The sequence below is a fragment of the Emys orbicularis genome, chromosome 8 (assembly GCF_028017835.1).
Source record: "Emys orbicularis isolate rEmyOrb1 chromosome 8, rEmyOrb1.hap1, whole genome shotgun sequence".
Classification (NCBI taxonomy): domain Eukaryota; kingdom Metazoa; phylum Chordata; order Testudines; family Emydidae; genus Emys; species Emys orbicularis.
The window spans coordinates 23,591,433-23,615,458 of record NC_088690.1 but is presented as its reverse complement, the minus strand read 5'-3'; the positions used below and the strand labels follow the sequence as shown (position 1 = coordinate 23,615,458).

General features: G+C 41.1%; 1 protein-coding gene across 1 annotated transcript in view; it reads right to left on the bottom strand.

Annotated features, from left to right (window-relative positions):
- Positions 1 to 24,026, bottom strand: part of TNNI3K (TNNI3 interacting kinase) — a 169,827-nt gene that overhangs the window by 96,049 nt on the left and 49,752 nt on the right. Inside the window, exons 10-17 of the mRNA XM_065408995.1 lie at positions 23,528 to 23,622; positions 22,416 to 22,565; positions 16,248 to 16,334; positions 14,714 to 14,770; positions 13,111 to 13,203; positions 12,968 to 13,025; positions 12,647 to 12,841; positions 12,218 to 12,322 (exon numbers count right to left, since the gene is read on the bottom strand). Coding sequence (XP_065265067.1) covers positions 12,218 to 12,322; positions 12,647 to 12,841; positions 12,968 to 13,025; positions 13,111 to 13,203; positions 14,714 to 14,770; positions 16,248 to 16,334; positions 22,416 to 22,565; positions 23,528 to 23,622 — 840 coding nt within the window. The remainder of the gene's footprint in view (positions 1 to 12,217; positions 12,323 to 12,646; positions 12,842 to 12,967; positions 13,026 to 13,110; positions 13,204 to 14,713; positions 14,771 to 16,247; positions 16,335 to 22,415; positions 22,566 to 23,527; positions 23,623 to 24,026) is intronic.

Genomic DNA, 24,026 nt, shown 5'->3' with positions numbered 1-24,026 from the left:
GCGAAACAACTGTTTCGCGCGCCGCGGCCGCTCGTGATCTCCCCCTCCCTCCCAGGTTTGAGAGCCTGATAGGGAGGGGGAGACTCCGAGTGGCCGTGGCGCGGGCGCTGCTTCTCCCCCTCCTTCCCAGGCTCTCAAGCCTGGGAGGGAGGGCGAGTAGCAGCGTGCGAGCGGCAGCGGAGGTGAGCTAGGGCGGCCGGGGCACATTTTTAGGGGCGGCATTCTGGCGCCGGCCATGCCGCCCCTAAAACTGTGCCGCCCCAAGCACCAGCTTGTTTTGCTGGTGCCTAGAGCCGGCCCTGGGGAAATTAGAACCTCTCCCTGATGTATTTCAATAAGCACTCTGTTTTGTCAAAGAAACCCAAACATATTCACTTGACTGATTCTCAGAAATGAAGGAGAAAATAAAACACTTCAAAGTCTGATGCAGGAAAATAACCAAATGAGTATGTATCAAATAAAGGATTATGCTTAGTTGTGAGGCCCTTTGTGTCTAAAAACAGAAAGGCTACCTACTGAGCTAACGGTGAATCTGCTTTTTCTGTCAGTAGTAGTTCTATAATAGTCTGGGAGAACAACCATGCATGTCTTCCGGATTCCTCTTGTGCTTAGTGATCTCCTGTCCAAGAACTGATTAGGCCTGAACCCAAACCCCAGATACGAGCACCTTCCTGCAGTAAGGAGGCAGGGAGAATTGAAATCTCATGTGACTATCAGATGGATGTGAATATGGCAAATGGTCACTGGGCCTGATTCTGCTCTTGCTTATACTGTTTTTGTGAAACTTCTGTTTTACAGCACAATGAGTGAGAGGAGAATCAGGTTCCCTTTCTTTACAATGAACTGAAATTAAGTTCCTAGGTTGAATGCTGGCTCCACTTAATTAAATGGGGCCAGGATTTCACTCAAGATCTCAGCATCTCTGGGGCCCCCCCAGTCCCTCCTCTCCTACAGGTTCCGTGTAATTCCCATTAAAGCCCAATAGTTACTCATAGCTGTGATGGGTGGGTGAGAATGGTGCCTTGAACGTTAGACCCATATTTAGTTTTAAAGCCAGGTATTATGAAGCATATTTGGACTAATACAGCTGTACTTTCCCCAAGCTTGCAGCTCCCATGACTTCAACTGAATCATTTTGGGACTCCCACAGATTTCTCATCCCAGAATACACTCATACATCTATAGACCGTTAGTTTGGGAATGCTCTGAACCACTCTGTAGGTGACAAGGAGAGAGGTGAAAGAGGATTATAATGGCCAGAAGAGGATGTTGGGCAATGCCCACTCTGGATAAAAGTTCCATAAGTAAGTCAACTTGCCAGGTGATACTTAAAATACAACTCAAGAGCTCTTTACCTTTTCCCTCTCAGAACCTGATCCTAAAAGTTGCTGAGCACTAACAACTCTCTCTGAAGTCAACATGATTTCTTAACTATAGTCAGCATCAGGCCCTCAGCAATAACTACATTTTCAGACATTCACAGCAATATGTTTCAATACATTGTTATAAAGCAGAGAACAGTATCCTCCTACTAATGGCTATAACTTTGTTATTACCAAACTAAATTCTTTCATACAAGGCAAAGCACATCCTCCCTTTTCAAGGGGACTATGTATAGGACATGCGAAGCTTCAATATTTAAAGTTGAACTCAACTCTAAAAAGTGACTATGTGAAAACATCTCCTTCTTACTTATCAGATCCTCTTGCTTTCATACCTGCTCACTATATTGACAAAAATAAGTTTTGACTGTTTTTTTTTTAACTTGGGATAACCCTGAAGAGCTACCGCAGCTATGGGAGAGGGTGAGCTGGGTTGAATTATTTCTTGTGCATCATAAACATATTTGTTTATAACTTGCAATTGCTTACACTCAGGTCACCTCAAGTAAAACACTGAAATTGCACAGGAATCACTTACAGAATAACCTGTACTGCAGATGTTCTACTTCTGGCAATAATGTGCAACAAGGAAAGAACCTAGCTTGTCTTGAAGAGTTAAGGTTGAGTTTAGATGGTTGGCGGTTTAAAAAAAACCCTAAATGTTGTTTTTTTTTCACTTGTACACAGAGGCCATTTGACCTGTAAGTCATTGAGACAATACATTTTGAATCCCACTATGCAATATTTTTTACAGAGTTCCTCTTCAAAGTAGAACCACACTTTAAAACAAAACCATCTTTGAGTTACTAAAGAGGGGAAAAAACAAAAAAGAAGAAAAAGCATCTGAATAATACTTAACTTAACTCTGAATAATACTTTTTCCCCCACATTTGGGTAATACAAATGGAGCTCTACAGCTCAATGGAGTTTTATAAACCTTTCACAGAAAAATATTCTTCTGGGATAAGAATAAGCGTGAGAAATTTCAGACAAAACAGTAATTTCTTGAGAAAGTTATAAGTGACTGGAAGTAGGGATTTACAACAGAAGTGAATTCTAAACCGTAACTACAGCATGTTCCTGCGTCACTGTAAGGATGTACTGAATAACTTGTTACCACTATTGAATGCATATTTAGGCTGTTTACTAACCTTTTCATACTACTTCCAACTCCCATTGTCAACATTTCCCTTAATCATGGGTACACCTTGCTAATAAAGAAGCTCAAGTGATTATTTTAAATATTTAATAAAACATTTATCACCTGGACATGTGGCATGTACTGCTGGCTAATGGTCTTGGCTGCAGTGTCGTGACCACAAGCTCACACAGCCATATGAATAACAGAACGATTTCAGGGATGAAATAAAATGAAGTATACAGAATGTAAATCTGCACTTCTGTGGTATGTTAGATATGTACTTCAGCATTTCTCAGTACCTTCAAAACAGGTTCAAGTAACTTGTTTAATTCAGAGGCTGAATGCAAAGACGAAAAAAATACTCAAGAGATATGCAAAGAAAGTGTGGAATGGCACCTTTCTAATTATGAAAGGAAAGTTTGCCATTTTTAAGTCATAAAAGCGATGCAATAACCACTTGCAAAGAAATCTCATCTAAGATATCAAAAGCAATTCATATAAAATGAAAGGAGTTGACATTAGTGAATTGGAAAAAAGAAGGTTTACTTTGATACTGTCACAGAATGCAAATGTGTATTGCTGCAAGGACAAGCCATCTGCCATAAATGTTAGCATCCACAAAAGCTGAAAAGTGATAGGAAGAGAGAGGAAGAACATATCCAGGATTGTGCATCCAGTGCTAGATTCAGTTAAACAAGGTCTAGTCGGATACAAACAACATGTTAAAATATTTTAATACTCTGTAATGAAATGTGGAAATGTCTGCATCTATTAAGGAAAGTTATTGAGAGATGAAACCTTTAAAATAAATGAAAAAATTGAATGTTGTCAGGGTTGCATACATTTAAGACCTCTGGAAAATTTGGAGTAAACTGAAATCACATATATAGAGAAAATGCACCTAAAAAACTTACTGGTTAAAGCAATGTACTGTATCTAAGATGCAGTGCAAAATTGTAGTTCATGGCCATACAGCTAAAATGGATTTTGCCTTTTGCCTTTTGCAAAATGTCATTTAGGAATAAAAGCGTCTACAGATACTAATGAAAATTGATGTACTGACTTGGGAAAGCTATTACAATTGATTTAATTTGAAGCAAAGAACATGCAAGAGGAAGCACAAAAACACAGGTTGCATGCAACAAATACACAAACGGCAAGGCTTCTGGAAATTAGAACTATAATTGCTACGAGGATTTGGAAACTGAAGCTGTGAATATGGCTAAGGATTTAGAAAATGATATTGTATATGTCAAAAACTTCAAGAAACTGTGAAGATCAAAGTGTTTAGAAAGTTTTCATGAGCCAGTTACTGTACTGTATGTTCATGGCACAGGGCTTGTGAAAGGCAGAGCAAATTATAACAAAGAAGTATGAATGTGGACACAGCAATGCTCTTATGATATTTATCAAAGTGGTGACTGATCCAAGTAGATTTAGGGGAGTGAAAAGTATTTGAAAAGAAATGAACTATCTGGCACCAGTACACATGATAAAGGGAAAATGAAAGTAATATTGATGGTCTCCACAAAAAAGCATAACATGCCCATATTTGAGCTGTTGATAGGAGAACAGTCAAGTGAGGAACACAAATTCTTGCCAGATAATAGTTTTCAAGACAGATAAAATTTAAACTCCCCCAACCAGGACTCCCACAAATCACTGTCTTCAAGATTTCTAGTGTCACATAAACCAAAACCACAGGATGATAAATTTAATCATAAAAATTTAATGGGTTCATACAATGTTCCCACGATTCTTTGAGTTTCTAGTGAATTTGATTTCAGCTCCCACACTTTCCATCAGAATATGTAAGTGATTTGAATATGACAAGTAGAATCATTTTGAGACCACATGAGATGTCAAATGAAAATATTAATCAAATGCAAAACTAAGCCAGATACACTCAAGAATGGTGTATGCTGGTAGTAATGTAAGCAAAAAAAAAAAAATCAGTATAGAATTACAGACTCCTCTAAGTTCTTGGTTCAAATCTAGCCTTGGTCAGTAGATCATAGTGGACAGATCGGCGGCAGCGGTGATCCCTCAAGGTTGAGGATGATCTCTTTCACAGGTTTTATCTTTCATGGGTCCTTTGGTGAGCAAAGAGTCCGATTCTTGAGCCACGGGCTCTTTGGCAGACATTGCAGGTGGTGTTGGAAGACAGGGTTGGGCCGCGATTGCTGCGTGACTGTTGTCTTTCCTTTCTTTTCTGGTGTTTTTCTGCGACCAGGGCAAGGCGATTTTCCTCAAATGTGGACGTTCTCTCTCTGACAAGTCTTCGCCAGTTATCCCTATCCTGGGCTGCTGTCTCCCAGTGTGTGGTGTCGATACCACATCTCTTGATGTTTATCTTGAGGGTGTCTTTAAAGCGTTTCTTTTGGCCTCCTCATTTCCTTTCTCCTTTGGTGAGTTGGGCATACAGCAGTTGTTTTGGTAAGCATACATCAGGCATGCGCACACAGTGCCCGCTCCACCTCAGCTGGTGCTGGATAATCAAGGCCTCAACGCTGAAGATGCTGGCCTCTGTGAAGACACTGACATTAGTGCGATGATCCTCCCACTTTATGCCGAGGATCTTCCGAAGAAAGTGCTGGTGCTGGCATTCCAAGTTTTTCAGGTGTTTTCTGTAGGTCACCAAAGTCTCACAGCCATAGAGGAGAGTTGGGATTACCACCACTTTGTAAACTAACAGTTTAGTATGTGCTCTGATGTTGTGATTGTTGAACACCCAGCAAGACAGTCTGCCAAAGGCAAGGCTGGCACAGCAAATTCTGTGCTGAATCTCGATGTCTTTGTCTGCCCTCTGTGAGAGATGGTTGTCAAGATAGGCAAAGTATTCTACATTTTCCAGTTCTTCTTTGTCAATGTAGATCTTCCTTGCTGGGTCTGATGATTGACCAGGGACTGGCTGGTGGAGAACTTTGGTTTTGCCGATGTTCAGAGTTAGCCCTAGGCTTTTGTAAGCTTCAGAGAAGCAATTAAGGGCTGTTTGAGTGTAAAGAACACGGGATCTAAGAGCTGTAAGAACACAGTGGACAGATCTGCATTAAATCAAAACAGCCCAGGAATTGGTGCTGTCTGCAACCCATATAACAGTTTATGCAGAGAGGTTCAATAGACATAGAGACAGTACAATGCTGTCATCCCCCTCAACTTAAAATTAAGGCACCTTGACAAAACAATATTGGATAACCTGTCTTGCCCCCTGTGCTGAACCCATTCTCTGGAAAAACAGAAGAGTTTGCTCTAGAGGTGTCAATCTGGCACCTACCATCAGTACTACATGCACTAATTTTTCTACTTTAAAGAAAAAAAGAAATAGCCCATAGAAACAGAGCTCAGACCAGAGAGCGCACAAATGCTATTGTCACCTCAATGGCACTTAGAACTTCGAAAAGTGCAGACAGAGAAAGGAATCCTTAAGCTGCAGACTAGGGAAATACAAGAGAAGACACTTCAGTAGAGCCAAGGGAAGGTTAATAAAGAGTTCAGAGGAATCAGGAGTAAATTGTCTGATGTTAAGGCCGCATGCAGCTCGAGATGGCGAGACCAAGAATATCTTTTTCATTCTTTCACTTGTGGATTGAAAGAAATTAGAAAAAGAATTTGAAGAACATGTAATCAATCCTGTCCTTTACAAAATCCAGTAGTTGTGCTCGACTGCCAGATTCAAGAGCATCTTTCAGAGCAAAAGACAGGCAAAGCCTATTAAATGTGTGTTCCTTTTCCAAAGCAAAGGGTCACTAAAAGAGCCTTCTACCCTTAATACACTGAAGATTTAATGAAAGGCAATGCTATTTTAAGATTTTGTAAGGGGCTTTTTATAACAAAGAAGAGTTGCAGACACCATCCTCATTACCGCCAAGCTGCCATCCAGTCTTTCATCTGTATCACCAAGCCAGATCTTAAGAAACTTTTTATAGATAGTTAAAGCCATCAAATGACGCTCAGTCGCTAAAAAGACAGATTCTAACATGGTCGGCTGTTATGGTTTAAATGATACCAGTACTGAAAGTGTCTACGTTTTTATTAAAGGGCTTTAATCATGCTGGTTGAGCTTGCTCACAAAAGTAATATTCGGTCAATCTGGCACTAAGGTGGAGTTCATCCCCAATGCTGGTAACCATCAAAACCTTGAAGGTTAGTTGGGAAAGCAAAATCAAAAATCCAAATTATTCTATTAATGGTACATAGGAGACAACCTCTAATCCAGGATACTGAATATGAGAGATGCATTTTATCCTTAGCTTCCCTCACCTCATGTTGTGGTTTCATTTAATTTATTATATGAGACATTATGTGATTTCCAGAGATGAAAGTAAGCCGGTCCGGTCTGGCATACTGGCAAGAGCTGGTACACAGCCGACTGTACCAGCAGGGGGCAACTTCCCCAGGCCAACAATTTAAAAGGGACCTGGGCTCCTGGCAGCGGCCAGAGCCCCTGGCCCTTTAAATTGCCTCCAGAGCCCCGCTGCTGGAGCCCTGGGGTAGCGGCAGTGGCCGGAGCCCCTGCCCCTTTAAATGACTGCCAGAGCCCCAGAGCTCCCGGCCGCCGCTACTGCTACCATGGGGCTCCGGTGGCAATTTAAAGGACCTGGGGCTCCTGGCAGCCACCACCACTACCCCGGGGCTTCAGTGGTGATTTAAAGGGCCTGGGGCTCCGGCTGCGGTAGCAGCGGCTGGGAGCCGTGGGCCTTTAAAATCACCGCTGGAGCCCCATGGTAGCGGCGGTGGCGGCCAGGAGCCCCTGGCCCTTTAAATCACCGCCAGAGTCCCAGGGCTCCCGGCCGCCACTGCCGCTACAATGGGACTCCAGTGGCGATTTAAAGGGCCTGGGGCTCCCGGCAGCTGCTGCCACAGCTGGAGCCACAGGCCCTTTAAATCGCTGCCAGAGTCCTGGGGTAGCAGCAGCGGCCAGGAGCCCGTGGACTCCAGCGGCAATTTAAGGGCCTGGGGATTTAAAGCCCGGCCCCTTCCACCCAAGGCCCTGCCCCTTCCACCCGAGTCCCCGCCCCCACACCTTGCTCAGGACCCCAGCCCTGTGTACCGGCAAGTCTCTTAAGTTACTTTCACCCCTGGTGATTTCTGAACTTTACAAAGATGATTATAACTGATGAACAAATTTGAGGTGAACAAATTTGCACTGACTAAACTGGAGTCAAGATTACACCCTTGGTGATTTGCTTCATCTATGACCAGGGAGCAATTCCCTGGACTTTCACCCTGGGCTGAATGGGATGCATGCTGGGGAATGGGATGCATGCTTTTAAAAGTAAAAGTTTCAAAGTTCAAGCTACTCTAGCAGTGGCAGGCATCACCAAAAGCTGCAAACATGCCTTTCACATCATTGACATGAAAGCAAAATGTCACCTTTTGGCAAGTGATTTGATAGAGATTCCAGCATGGCAATTATATGATCTATGGCCTTTTTGTGAGATGACATTTTTGGACAACATTATTTAGGATAATCCAATGTGGAACAGTCTTTGAAGCTACCTCTTGTGACTAGAGATGAGCCTTAGCTCTATAAAGTTTGGATCTGGATCTCAACTGCCTCAATGGTCAGATATATTTGGATTTGGGGTTTTGGTTTGTGTCACTGTAAACAGGAACCTAAGGGTCAACAGTTGTGCTTCCTTTACAGAACATGGCCGCCCCTCTGTGCTCTCTGGTTGGGAAACTGGACAGGGAAGCATGAGGGGACAGAAGTATGTGGGGTACTTCAGGGAGACTCACAGGAGGGACAAGAGAATATGGGGGCTGGGAAGGAGAGAGACTGAGGAAGTGGAGGGGAATGTGAGGTGTAAGAGCAGATGGAGGGGGAGATGGAAATATGGAGTGCAGGAGGGAGAACAAAGGGTGACAGAGGAATGTGGACTGTGGGAGAGAGACTAGGGAGGTGTAAGTGAATACGGGTGCAGGAGGAAGACTGCGAGGGGTGGAGGGATGTGAGACAAAGGAATAACCATTCTCTCTGAGGGGGTAGCAATGTAAAGGAATAAACAACTGTTTAATTGTTTAACAGTTGTTGGTATCTGTCTTTCCAGGACAAGGGAAGAGAGTATTTCCCTAAATCAGAAATCAGATCAACAAGGGCAGAAACTGATGACTTAGGTGTCCAGATTATCATTCAGATGTATTATTAAAACTCTTAAACTTGTCACGGTGTCAGGACTAGTGAGCATAGTGTAGACAAGAGAAATAGTGAGAGTGTAGGACAGAAACTGAAGAAGCCATAGCTGACATTTTCAAAAGCTAACTTAATTCAGGACATATCCCTGAACACTGGAAAATAGCAATGTAAAGGAGCAGTAACACACCAGGAAATTAGAGGCCAGGTAGTTCACTGCCAGTTGTAGAGAAAACATTTGGAAATGTTTTAGAAGATCAAGAGGTGTAACATTTACTGCACTAAAAGCACTGCCTGGTTAAGAGTAGCCAACACAGTTGCAAGAAAGGAATATCATGCCTCAGTGACTTGCTGCAATTCTCTGAGGATGCGTCTGGCAGGGTAGATGAAAGTGCAGTGAAGTGGACATCACATGATTTTTTTTAAAGAATGCCTTCTACCAATTTCCACATTGAAGGGTAATGTGTAAGGTGAGAAGTCATTGATTAGTAGGAAATCTGCCTGATTGGATTACAAGATGGCTAAACATGGGACTTTTTCAAGCTGGAGAAATGGAATGGGGATGCCACGGGGTCAGGGTTGCATCTACAGCTTGTACTTGACACAATAAGGATTTAAAAATGTAAGAGTTTAGAGTTTACAAATGGGAAAGTGGGAGAGAAAAAAAAAAAACCACAAATGTGCAGTATGCCACTGGGACTTCCTCTAACAGCTCATATGGAAACATGGCTTTTTGCATTGTGATAAACATTTCCACAGTTCATTTTTTTCTTTCCCTTTGAGGTGCAGAGATCAGTGCCTTTGCATTGTACAGAACTGGTTATTGCAAAGCTTTACTGTCAAGCATTCCAACTTGTTTGATAAATGAGCTGCAATTAGTACAGAATGCAATAGACAGGCGTTCGACTTATTCTCAGAGTTTGGTTCTCATGATACCAATGTTCCTGCTCTGCTATTTAGTAATAAAGTTGCACAGTAAGGCTCACATTTTCAGCTGGCCTCCACTCAGATGCCTATAAACATTGTTAATTGGTCTATTTGTATTTGGAAATCCCCAAATCTGCACAGTCAAATCAAGCGATTGTGCATGCAGTCAGGCAACTGGTGCGTAGCTATCCATTTCTGCATCTTAATACAGGTATTTGCATGTACAGATAGATGCACTCAGACATTTGGTAGGTGGAGTAATCAAAGCATGCTGATCATTTGAGACAAAGTATAAGGCAGAATTTATGCCAGGATTGCCATACTGAAGCATTTAAGTCAGGCCCCATGTGATTGGCTTAAATATCGTGAGATTTCAAAAACAATTTGGGGCTTTTCATTTGTTTTCTGGTTTTTGAGACTTTAGGGTTCATAATATCAAGCTTTTATATACCACCATGAGGGCTAGAATTACATTTTTAAAAATGAAAGGTGAGATTATCACATAATAACATGACACTAGGAGCTGGGGCTTTAAACAAAATCCCAGGTAATGTATTTGTGAGACTTGTGATAAAATCATGAGAGTTGGCCACACTGCTTATACTTACTTTTAAAAGGACCAAACTTGAGAGATGGGGATGGCGGGGGGGATTGTCATAGGCACAAAGGGTAATTAGACTCCTGACTTCAATTGAAAGTCAATGGGCACCTAACTCCCATTTATGCCTTTGAAAATCCCCCTCCCCCCCATTTCCCTGACTGAGATCACCTGGCTTACATCTCTTTCAATGATAGAATGTGTTGCATTGGCTTGTAATTATTTGTAGGTACTGTGCATATATTTTGTGGAAATTATTGTCCATATTCTAAATTTTTGGTTCCTCCTAAGTCTCCTTTGCACAACCCTGGTGGCACAAAGTAGACTTACAGTTACTGCTAGGCAGCACCTGAAGATTTCCCTAGGGCAGGGGAATCATCAGCTGGGATATGTCCGCCGTAGCTACTCCGTCTCTCCACCCCTGCCAGGGCCTAGCGAGTATTCTGGGGTGGGATGGAGACATGTCAGGGAAGGTGAACCAGAGCAGGGCCTGAGTCCAATGCAATGCACTCCAGCTATTCCAGTTGGTGGAATGGCTCCTTAGGAGCTATTATCTGCCAGAACAACTTAGAACAGCTCTGAGGGGTGGAAAAGTGGCAGAACCCCATGAGAGCCAAGTACTGCTCTTGAGGATTTCGGTCTATTTCTTTGTTGGGCTTCATATGTTACCATTCAAAATAGATGTACAAGTAAAGTCAGAACTTAAAAAAGCCCAGAGGGTTAAATATTACATTTGAACGTCCTCAGTTTAAGTACTGCTGGAAGCAAGAAAATATTACAGATGTTTTCAAATGTTAAAGCCATACAATTAATTCTCTTGATGCTAGCCCTGACAACATCCAGAAAAGCTACTGCTGCCTCAGTCTCCTCTCGTTGGCACTAGAGCACTGACTTGGGAGACAATACAATGAACACTTCTATTTCTTCACAAAGCAAGAGGAGAAAAGTCCAGTTCCATCCCCCAGAGAAAGAACTACTGGCACAGGAAGCTTTTAGTGCAGCGACCAGTTACAGTAGGACATGAAAGCTTTGAGCAAGGATCAAAAGATCATACAAAAAATGAGATGTGTGTGGAACACAGTTCTGTATTACAGCAGCACTCGGCTGGAATACTGGAAGTGGGTCATTGGGGAACACAAACAAAAATGAATACTGTAATTTGATTTACCAAAAATGCTTATTTAGTAACTGGAGAAGAGAAAAGAAGGTATATATGCCTGATATGGTAGCAAATCCTTTCTGTGCCTAATCAGGTCCTAGCCCTTTACAGTTTTTCACATAGGGGATTTATTGTTTTACAGGTGAATTCCATTGGCTTAACAGCAAGTTCCTGTATAAAAATCATTTCCTTCCTTCAAGAGAGGATAAACTTTAAAAGACCAGGATTGTACATTGGAGAGAATATAGTTGTTGAACAGCTGCATCCTTTTGGAAAGATTACCTTCAGAATTCAACAGACATCACCATGATCAGTGGTTATATATGGAACATATGCTAGGAGTGTGATGGGCAGTTGACAGTTTTCAAATCTGTTCCAACATTTACATACATGAATTTGTATAACCAGGTCTTTCATATTTGAGCCTCTCCTGTCACTTTGTATGTATACACCAGCTGACTACTCCACTGAATGTCAAGTAATTATATTAAGGGGTGCAACTTAGTGTAAATTACACAACAGATGTGTATTTCCCATGTCAATTTTATTCTTACTGGATGCATATAAATTATAAATTATTTCAGAATATGACACATTGATGTAAAATAGGTATTAGTAGAAAGGATAAATAAAATGTAACAAATAAATATTTCAAAATAAACGCGTTAAAGCATTCAATAACACTGACACACCTAGGCCCCATGATTCAATCTGATCCCCTCTGGTGGACCCATGCACCTGTTCAGAGCCCCACAGATTTAAATGAGATTTTGCTCAGGTACAGGGGTCCGGCTGTGCAGAATCAGACTGCAGAATATTGTATTTATTTTAGAACTACACCTTCCACTGAATTTGAAGGACAAGGAGAGAAACTTACCTGTTTAAGTCCCGATGTATGATTGGTTGTGTAAGATTATGAAGATACTCCATACCTTTGGCAACATCTACAGCAATGATTAATTTAGACTGCAAGTCAAGATTCCTAGATTTAAAACATACAGTACTGGTCAAAACAGATAGATATAAGACAAATTTACTTACAATGTTCTGAAGAGCTCACAATAACCCAAAAGTTGTGTCATCTGCAAATCAGAACTGCCTTTTAATCTCGCCAAGTAAAACAATAATAAACTAGCTAATAGTTTCGTGATTAATTGCTTGTTTACTTCATATACCAAATAGTCTGGATTAAAACAATGATTTGGTACATTCCTCTAACTGAAGTGGATAATAAATATTTGCACCACTGGAGTTCTTATCTCCAGAATTATTTATAATAGGGTCATAGAAAGAGTTAATCAGATACCTCTTCTGTTCATGCAGCAGAGAAAAGAGTGATCCTCCAGAAATATATTGAGTGACTATAGCAAACTGACTTGGATCATCTAAGCAAGCGCCAACAAACTGGATGACGCAAGGATGATTGAGTCGACAGAGGATAGAAACTTCACGGCAAAACATGTCCACATCTGATTTGGAACAGTAGGTATTGGCTCTGTAGCTAATAATTGACATGAAGAGAAATCAAAAGTAAGCGAAAAGTAGCATGAAAATTATGTGGTATGATTTTTTTGTACTCTAAATTAGGGTACTAACAAACCAAATGGAAAAGTCTTTGCAAACTTACCGTTTGATTGCTACTATTTTATTTCTGCATTTTCCCTTATACACTTTTCCAAAAGACCCTAAAATGATTAAAAATAAATAAGCACAAAGATATTTTCTGTGTGCATCAAACTTTTAAGATGGATGCATTCTGCTTTTTGGTACCTGAGCCAATAATCTCATGGAACTCTATTTCAGAGAGCTGAAGATGAAAATGTGATGGCAAACCAGCACGGAGGAGGAGAACATCTGCCTTTTCTGCAAAAGAAAATCGTTATCCTTTTTTGTAAAATGTGTGTGTGCGGGGGAAATAAAAGCACTTAAATTTACAAAAACATTGCACAGTAGCAGCTGATTTTCCTACCATAAATTGGTTGACTGGTAATCCCATTTCTTTTTGTTTCAATACCCATGATAAACCCCAATAATAAACAAGGATTTGCAACATTACAGCTGCCTCAGGGTTTCTTGGCTCTAAAGTCTTATCACTGATGAACACTGTCCCATAAGCATATTCTGTCTGGATCATGTGATTGTTGCATAAAATCCTTTATATAAGGAATTAGTTCCCTATTCTGTGTATCCAGCACTCGCTACCAATGCTGTGGTTTTTATTTGTGATCTGATCTACTGTTCAATGGCACTTGGAATCTGAACTCTGATGTGCAATTGAATTCACACACCAGACATCCCTAAACTGTTGATCCATGTGGTCTACCACAATGTGCTTATAAGAATATTTCTAAATAGAACATTTTAATATGCATGGTGATTACATGTAAAGAATATAAGCACTTGAGTACACCAGAGCTAACATTTGAAATGGAAAATCAAAAGGATCTCAAAAAATGAAATACCTTTAAATATAAATATGCAGCTGAATTTTTTGGCTATGTCTGCTTCAATACACCACCATTCATTTTTGAATAGCATCTTTCTTACAAACAAGTATCCCCAAACATTTCACAGCAGATTTCGGTCTAATGTTTGTTAGCTCTGCATTCATCTATTCATGTTTATTTCTTTAATATCAATTCACTGTCACATATTTTTTTCTCAAAACAAGAGATTTTGGTTTGAATCTTAAAAAAAAAGTCAATTTCTCTGGAAATTTAAAAGTTTAAAGAAACATGGTGGGTGAGGTATGGAGATATACCTATCTCATAGAACTGGAAGGGACCCCAAAAGGTCATTGAGTCCAGCCCCCTGCCTTCACTAGCAGGACCAAGTACTGATTTTTGCCCCAGATCCCTAAGTGGCCCCCTCAAGGATTGAACTCACAACCCTGGAGTTAGCAGGCCAATGCTCAAACCACTGAGTTATCCCTCCTCCTAAATAATATAAGGTAATATCTTTGATTGGACCAACTTCTTCAGCTCTGTGTAAGCTTGAAAATGTCTCTCTCTCAGCAACAGAAGTTGGTCCAGTCAAAGGTATTACCTTACCCATCTTGCCTCGCTAATATCCTGGGACCAACAGGGCTACAACAACACTGCATACAAAGAAAACAAATTAAGACCTAAATAGTATGGTTTTGTTCCTGCCAGAAACTGAGCACCTCTGTCTCCACTAAAGTCAATAACTCAGGGTAAGTAAATTCCTTTCCAAAATGCTCCCACAGGAATACAGCTCCTGTTTCGTCACATTTTCTTTACATTTCTAAATAAAAAAAGCAGGTAAAATTGATCATGTGCAGTATATTCAGGATGATTAACACCTTTAGCAACAGAATATAAAACTTATTCCCCTCCCCCCACCATTAAAATACCTTTTGTCATGCTTTTAATCTTCCCTAGAGGGGATGGAACAGAGACGTAAGAACCATCTGAAATCAAAGAAGAGAATGAAGTTTATGGACTTTTCTGAGGACAGTATAAATGCCTTTCTTGATCAAAGTAGTAAGGCAATTTTTACTTAAAAAGTAGAGAAAATGTGGGCAAAGTTATCACTTTAAACAACCTGATGGGACTGTGAGCTTGTATTTTTAAACACATATGCTGTACATGCTGGGCCAGAGCCTCAGCGGGTGTATTGGCATAGCTCCATTGGTGCCCATTAGAGCTACAGTGATTTATACTCACAGAAGGACTGGCCTAATACAGTCAAATATATGGACTGAATTTTCTAAAGAGCTATGGGTCATATTTGCACGTGCTCAGCATCAACCACTGGAGACAAGATTTCCAAAACAGTCACCACCCAAAAGAGCACTCTTGGGACACTTTTTGGCCAGATTCCCCAAAGAGCTCAGCACTCACTCTGCACTGAAAATCTGGCCCCTTGTTTAGATGCCTAAATCGGAGCTGAGCTCTTTAAGATTTGGCCTTGATTGCTGATGCTGAACTTTTAAAAACATGACCCTCACCATACAGTATACATGGAGGTATCAAAAGAGGTGATGAACTGATGAAAAAATCTGGGATTTAGCTGTTCCGAGCAGATTTAATTTCTGTGTCTGCATGTGTTAGTAGCTTGCTGGAGTTGAAATTCAATGATTTGTGCAAGCTCAGCCCTCCGGAGATACACATGTTTCGGAAATGCAGTGTACCTGAACAGGAGCACACTGCACTTGGGCGATCTGGGGTTTCAGGGCCCAATATTAGTCCTATGGATATCAGTGGGAATTTTTCCATTCACTCACTGGGAGCAAATTCGTGCCCTAGGTGTAAATCCATAGAATCTAAGCAAGGATGCTTCATATCTCATTTTCTCTGTAGATACTTTTCTTAACAAAATATAAAACTTTTGTGAGCCCATCCCACAGCTGAGATTAGCAAATTTATTTCTTGCCACTTGTCATTTAGTCAGCAATGGAGAGGGATATTTTTGTAACAAAAAGAGTAATTAATCCTTGATATGGGGCAATTAGGTAGCTAAAGACATTCAAAAATATGAAGGATTGGGTTGAGTACAGAAACTTACTGCATGCCAATAATCAAACAGACATCAAAAGAAGACAAAACAAAGAGAATGCCTAAACAAGGTATTAAATATGTAGAAAGGTATGCGTAATGATTATTAAGGAATGATTTTTATTTCAAAGTTCAGTTTTTAATCTCTTACCAGTATCAAAGTGACAACACTACTCTAAGATAAAGGAGAAGTTTGGACACAAATCAGAGATGCATAGTACCTGAAAAACCGGGACACTCATGCCATTAAATTACCTTCAAATATAAACTTACTGTACCAGATAGGGCCTGATCCAAAGCTCACTGATGGCACGGGAAAGATTATCATATATTTCAATGGGCTTTCAAAGGCCCTTCAGACTATAAAGTGACTAGATTATCAAACTGTACCTCCTCCAGGTTGGGAGTATTCATTACAGGGTGAGTCATCCTGGGGTCTTTTATAATGCTTCAGAAGGGTAACAATGGCATCATGTCCTAAAAGGAGGAATGATGGATTTGCATATTAAATGTCAATATTCATTACTTATTATTTCTTTATACAAAATTAGGAGAGTTTTAAAATAAACAGTGCTTCTGTTTATGAAAACATATAAAGAACATATCCAGTGACTGTGATCAGAAATGTGATGTGATTTTGAGCTAGGTGAACATGGGGAAAATCTGGCTGAAAAAAGCAAATATAATTTTCATCACAGGTTGGAATGGCATGCTGGGTTTGATTACACTAAAAAAAAAAAAAACCCACACACGTCAGCAAGTCTCAGATCCTAGGTCAACTGACGGGCTCCCACGGCTTGTGCTTATGGGGTTAAAAATAGCAGTGTAGATGTTCAGATTTTCACATAATCACATGACTCCAAGAGCTGGGACTTCAAGAAACACACCATGAACCACGAGATTTGCTATGAAGTCATGAGAGGTTGCAATACCGAGCAACTGCTTCCATTCCATATTTCAGGCGGGAAAAAGTCATATTGGACTAAAGCTGGAGCCCAAGTTCTGAAACCTGGAGACAGGGGAGGGTCTCCCAGCCTGGGTTCTAGCCCAAGACTGCACATCTACACTGCTATTTTTAGCCCCGTAGCTTGAGCCCTGTGTGCCCAAGTCAATTGACCCAGGCTGTGAGACTTGCTGTTGTGGGTTTCTTTGTTTGTTTCTTTTTGCAGTGTACACATATCCACAAATACTACAGTGATAGATGCCAGTATAAAATCCCAAAGTAAAAGCTGAGAAAAATCTTCATTAAAGTCAATGGGGAAAAAACTAAGACTGAAAATATGTCAGCTACTAAAGTCTCAGTAGGCAAAAATATTCTCCATTTTTTTGGTGAATATTTGTCACTCTGTTTCAGCAAGGAAGCAGAGGGGAATAGTACATGCACAGATTAGTCACTATATTATACTCTCAGTCTCTCAGATGCTTTGATGATTAAAAAAAACTCCCCAGCACTTCAAAGTGATGTTTGGGGCTCCATTCTGCACACTCAGATCACCCAGAACTGTAGTTTGAGCTCTCCCTCCCGTTCTCTCCTCTTTACCTATCTCAGATTTTTGAATACTCTTTTAAAAGGAGGAATTCCTTATTCTTTTGAGGCTTTGCTCTTGGTTAATTAGATGCATTTTCAACATTGTGTTTGTAATGCTTTTTTTGGAATCTCAGAATCCCCATTCCATTATTTCCACTTTTCCCAGTCCAATGGAAAATGTTTGGGGAAAATAGCAATTTTATCATGGGTTCTTGCTCCAGGCATCAGCAAGGTTTTCTGTTTGCCGCTCACAAAGAGGAGAGCAGAAAAAACAGATACATTCAGAATGAGATTGTGATGCAGTGCTCACATACCAAATGCTACCTTTCATTTGAACAGCTCTCTTGGCTCTGTTTGCTTGGAAATGTTTTAATTCCCTGCCAACTCAGTGGCACAATTTGTTGGCATTTTCTTAGGGATATTCTTCATCAACAGCCTAATGAGTGCAAGCATTCTGGCTCATAATGGGCACAAACCTGCCAAGGAAATGCCAGTAAGTTCACAAGCGCTGAAAGGTTTCCTCACTAGAGTTGTAGAGTCCCAAAGATAGTTCTGTGCAGCTCTAGCAGAGTCCACTATACAATTTTTCTGTCTCCTGAGATGACACACATAACACTACTTTTGTGTAAAACTGGCTGGTATTTTAATACAGTTGTTGAGGAGGCAAAAATTTCTGCTTGGAGCAAATCTTAAGTAGAGCTATTGGCAACTGATCAATCAAGACAACCTACAACCTACTGATTGATGATATGGTGTTACTTATAACCTTAGCTATTGTATCTCTATATCTACTGTAACTGAACTTCCTATAAGTCCAGTAAGTGATTGACTACATGCAAGTAATCATTCAAAACCTGGGTCATACAGTTATCAAAATGGGGTTAAGGAAAATGACAATAGTTTATTATTTACTCTGCATTGCAGAAAGATTAACTGAACACTCATCACCTTAATAATTTGGTTATAAAGACACAATAGTAAGTCAAGGGTATAATGGCAACTAGTGTCACATGTAAAAACATACTTGACATATTCATAAAAAAAAACACCTAAGGATCATATGTAAGAGTCCTGCTGACTCATCCTGTGGTCCGGTGCTAGTGTTGCCCTGGATTTGAGGGGTGGGTATACCCCAGAATGTGATCAAGCTAATTGCAACCATATTGTGTGCATTCAGCCACCCTGAAGTAATGAAATAGCACACAATATAGTTAAGGGTTAATTTGGAGACAGGCTTTCAGAAGTAAGGTCAAAACTAGCTACAGTTTCTGATAATCAGAATGGGAGGAGGGAACAAATAAGTAAACAACCGAGACTGAAAAACCTTGGTGGTTGGAAAACCTTGAGTCTAGATGCCTCTGATATTAAAAGTTTATTGAAAGTTAGAAAAGTGATGATACAGGAGGGGTCATTATGACCTACATGTTTTGTAGAAGTTAGTTATAAAAGATTTGCTAATAGAACGTACTTTGGAGCAGTCCTCTGAAGACATCTTGAGAGATGTTTTTCTTGATACCCTTTCTCCCCAGTGGGTGAGCAATTGACCACTGCAAACCTGCTGTTAATTACTCAATACCGTTCCAGATGTTAGGTAAATATCTGGGATGTTCTAAACCTATTGCTTAATTTGTGTGTGCTTAAATCTAATAAACTGCAGTTTTAGATAGAGCACGCTTACTTGCATGAATCTTATCAGACAGAAGTGCTGCGTTCCTGTTGATTTATTCCTTACACCGCCTGGAGCGAAATAGTTAAGTTGCCCCTGTTGGGGGTTCTGAAAACCCTGGATAACACTAGGACTCTGACCAGAGAAATTCTGCTGACTCACTTGCCACCACTGTTAGTTCCAACCAAGGAATATAAATGTGTTTGAGTGTCTCTCTAATGTAGAAGAATCCAAGAACAAGAATGGGATACTACAGGGAGCAAGCCTACAAGCAATGAAACTCAAAAAATGTTTAGACTGAGGTTTGTGATTTGATGCTCTATAACAGAGGTTCTCAAACTAGGGCCGCCGCTTGTTCAGAGAAAGCCCCTGGCGGGCTGGGCCAGTTTGTTTACCTGCCGCGTCCGCAGGTTCAGCCGATCGCAGCTCCCAGTGGCCGCAGTTCGCCGCTCCAGGCCAATGGGGGCTGCGGGGAGCGACAGCCAGTACGTCCCTCGGCCCGCACCGCTTCCTGCAGCTCCCATTGGCCTGGAGCGGTGAACCACATCCGCTGGTAGCCGCGATCGGCTGAACCTGTGGACGTGGCAGGTAAACAAACTGGCCCGGCCCTCCAGGGTATGTTAGGAGCAGAACAGGAGGAGCACCTGCATACACAGTGCCTCTAGAATTCATTGGCATTTCTGGGCCAAAGCTACAGCTGCTCTTGTAGGATTCTAATACATTCATGAGACTGTTCCTGTGCATGCCCAAGTCTGTTTCACCACAAAAATGCTATATCCATTGCATTGTATTTTGTTCAGATGCTCATAGATCCTTTTCTTCTGGAAATAGCAAAATAGTAAAATTTCAGGGCTTCCCAGAGTAGCAGTGCAAAGCAGAACAAAAAGAATATACTGTGCATATCATCCCTTTATACACAAATCATTTGACCTTCACTATAGTTACCCTAGGGGTAAATTAGAAATCTATTCTCTCCTTGATCTCTGGACACAGCTACCATTGATATCAACAGGAGCACTGTACACAGAAGAGGAGGAGAAAAAGAATATGCCCTATAGTGTTTTCTCTATTCCTGCACTCACAGTATGTGTTTACACTGAGGGAAACATAAACACGTGTTGGGAGCTAAAAGGGCCATGGTCATTTTGTACCAATTATATTTATGCAAATAAATACTAATAACATATTAATGATTTAGAACTATTTTTGATTAATTTTGGTTGGTCTGTAAAACTGCTGTAATCTTCCTTGATCATTCTATAATCCTGGGGCAACTTACTGACTGGTCTTTGAATTAGAGCTGGGCAAAATTTTTTGACTGAGACTGCTTTTGGCAAAAAAATGCAGATTCAGCGACATTGAACATTTTGAGAATTCATGTCAATTTTGCTGAATTCTTTTATTAAAAACAAAACAATCCCTTCCACAGCCTAAAAAAATAATCCAAAACGTTTCCTCGTTTTCTAAACAAAACATTTTGATTTTTTTTATTCAAGCCACATTTTTGTTTAGAAAAATTCCTTTGATTATATTTTTAAAATGCACAAATGTTAAAAAATGCTCAAAATTGAGACAAAATATTTTGTTAGAACCAAAATGCTGGTTGTTGGTTTTTTTTGTTTTTTACTTTTTATTCACTGAAAATTTTGAAAATTTTCATTGAGTCTACCCGAAACTTTTATTTGTGGATTTTGCAGAATTGCCAGTGAACTGAAAAATCCATTATTCTCCCAGCTCTAGTTTGCACATATTGCTTAGTGGTGGCAGAAAAAGTGTGGGGTCATAGGAGAGGACATGAGGGCTTATCTATACTGGGAAGTTAGTACGCAGTAAGCTAGTGTGTGAATTTAAAGAGCACTAGCTATTCCGCACTAACTCCCCAGGTGGACACCTTTACTGTGCACTGAGTGTGCCCTTGGGCAGATTAGCTTAATTTACTTTCAAAGTGCAGTAAACTACTGAACACTAGAAACTTGTCTACACTGTGAATTACTGAGCACTAGCAAGGGTGTAAATTTAATGCACACCAGTGTGTCGTGCACTAACTGTCCATGTGGGCCCTGCTGGCATGCACTAAAACCTCCCTAGTGCACATTGATGTAGTCCCATTTCAAAGAGTACTATATCAATGTGCACTAAGGACCTTTTAGTGGACGCTAGCAGGGTCCACACAGACAGTGTGTGACATGCTGGTGCACACTAGAATTTACACCCCAGCTGGTGTGCACTGATGCAGCATGTACACAAGCACGTTGGCAGTCTTAGTGAGCAGTTAGCAGGGGTTGGCAACGTTCGGCACGCGGCTCGCCAGGGTAAGCACCCTAGCGGGCCGGGCCAGTTTATTTACCTGTTGACGTGGCAGGTTCGGCCGATCGTGGCCCCCACTGGCCGCGGTTCGCCGTCCCGGGCCAATGGGGGCGGCGCGAAGCGGCGCAGGCCGAGGGATGTGCTGGCCGCGGCTTCTCGCTGCCCCCATTGGCCCGGGATGGTGAACCGCGGCCAGTGGGGGCCGCGATCGGCCGAACCTGCCGCGTCAGCAGGTAAATAAACTGGCCCGGCCCGCTAGGGTGCTTACCCTGGCAAGCCGCGTGCCGAACGTTGCCGACCCCTGAGTTAGAATGTCCACTTGGGGAATCAGTGCTGAGTAGCTAGTGTGCACTAACTACTGTGGGCTTTTCCCAAATGTGGACAAGCCCTGATTGCTCACCAAACCCATAGAGAGACTACTCGAAAGCTATGGAGTGGTGCTGTATGCAGGGGTGGGGGAAGGGGACTCACACATTCTTACACCTGCAGCCTTCCAGCCCAACGATGGTTGTGCACAACTGGAAAAATTTTCAGCAAGAAACAAAGCTTTTGGGTTGAATAGGAAAATGAAAGAAAAGCAGACCACAAATCTGACATGTTAGTGAGGTGATTCTGTGAGACACATATGGGAAAGTATAATAGGAACCACTGAAAAGTGCTCTGCGCTGAGGGATTTTTGCAGGAAATCAAGGACTGCTATATTCTAATGCACTGCTTCTTATAATGCCTCTTCCAGTCATAAAAGACAAACCCTCATCTATATTAAATAGTTCAGAAATTGCATTTTCTGAACTGTCTTTCTGAAAAAATGGATTTCTTTTACTTTAGCAGCACATTTTTGCAGCTGAGTTTCTGTGGTTCCTAAAGTGATGTTTAGCAGTCTAGAATATCTGAGAAGATAAACCCCAGCTTGGTTTTCATAACCCTTGATGCCAGGAGCCAGCATGCAGATGGTGGGAGCTCCCAATCTACAGATGCTGCAGGGTTATTTTGTGCTATTATCTTCTACCCGTGGTGTTCCTACGTATTTGCAGCAGAAAGTGGAGAATTGAAATACCTTTCTCATAAGCCCACATCAAACAGGTCTGCTCATCTTTTTCTCCACTAGACCTGCTGGGATCACAGGCTACCAGATTCATATCAGCTCCATTATCCAGTAAAAACTGTACTAGACGGATGTGACCATGGTAGCAAGCACAGTGTAATCCTAGAACATCAGAGAAGAAAGAACAGTCACTGTGGTAAGCACAATTGTTACAACATAATTGAACTTGTAGTAATAGCTATAAAAACTGGAATTGATTTCCTTGATAAATGAATATATTATCAGACAAAAGACTGGGCACTGTAAAAACAGAGAATATTATTCTACAAGAGCCAATCTATTGCATGCCCTATAGTAAATGTCAGTACTTATTTTACCATGTGCAATTCACTACCACAATCCTTGATAAGGATGTAAGAACAAACAGAGAGAGAAAGGGCTCCCCCGACCCAGTTTGAGCAGGTCTCCTCCCTTCTTGTATCTCTGCACTGGTTCCCCATCTATTCAGTGTTCTCCTCTGCACTTTCAAAACACTTCACAGCCCTTTTGCCTACATCTCTGTCCCCAATCCTTATCCACCCAACTTTCTCTCAGGACTGATGCTTTCATCTCCTTAGGCCACTCCCCTCTTTGCACCCTCTTCCATGTCGCCATGCTTAGTTGGAACAGCCACACAATTAATGTACTACTCCCCCAGACACACTGCCAACATTTTCTGAAAAACCACTTGTTCTATGAAGTGTGCTAGTTATAAAGACCACATGCTGCTTTGTGCTTGGTCAGTGTACTGTACCTGCTCATGCCTTTAAGGCACAATACTGTCAGGTGCTCTATGCTCTCAATGCCTATTGGCTTCAGTGGGAGTTGAAAATGCTCAGTCCCTTGCAGAATTGGGTACTTAGTCTGTAAAGCTGGAATTTCCAAAGGAGCCTAAGTGTGTGAGAATCTCTTTGAAATTCAGTGGGAGACTGAGGACCTCACTACTACAGGCAGGCACCTTTGGAAATCCCAGCCTAACCAATTCAGGCTTGGAAACTTGTCCTCTGCTTAGTATATTTTACCTGTTAAAAAGTTTGGTGTTATCTATATATACAAATACTAAATCACAGTCCTCATGATCGTACCTGTATGCCCATCTCTTCCTTGATGATTGATGCTTAAAACATTTTGGTCAAGAAGAAATTTTACAAGTTCTATGTTCTTGCCATAGGTACAGGCACTGCAAGAAATAAACAACAAAATAAAAAAGAACTCCCCAGTCCCCAGAAATAGCAAAATTAACGTTGGTTACCTAAAGATTTCAAGGGAGTTACATTGGCATAAAACCCGTGTAACAGAATGGAGAATCTAAATGTGCAAATGAAGGGTTTATCTACTAAAACAAATATGGGCTTTTCTGTTACATTGGAAGTATCCTGAATATCCTGCTGCCAATATCAGACACAGTTGTGCAAAATTAATTGGGTCTGTTCTGCAAGTGCTTTTAAAGAACTCTTTACATTTTCATAAAATTGTGGCCAAAAATATTTAGAACAAAATTTCACACAAATTTTGCTGTGCCACCTTGTTAGATGAAAAGTCTGGAGTACAGGTGGATTTTGGGTATAATGTGGTCCAAGCTTA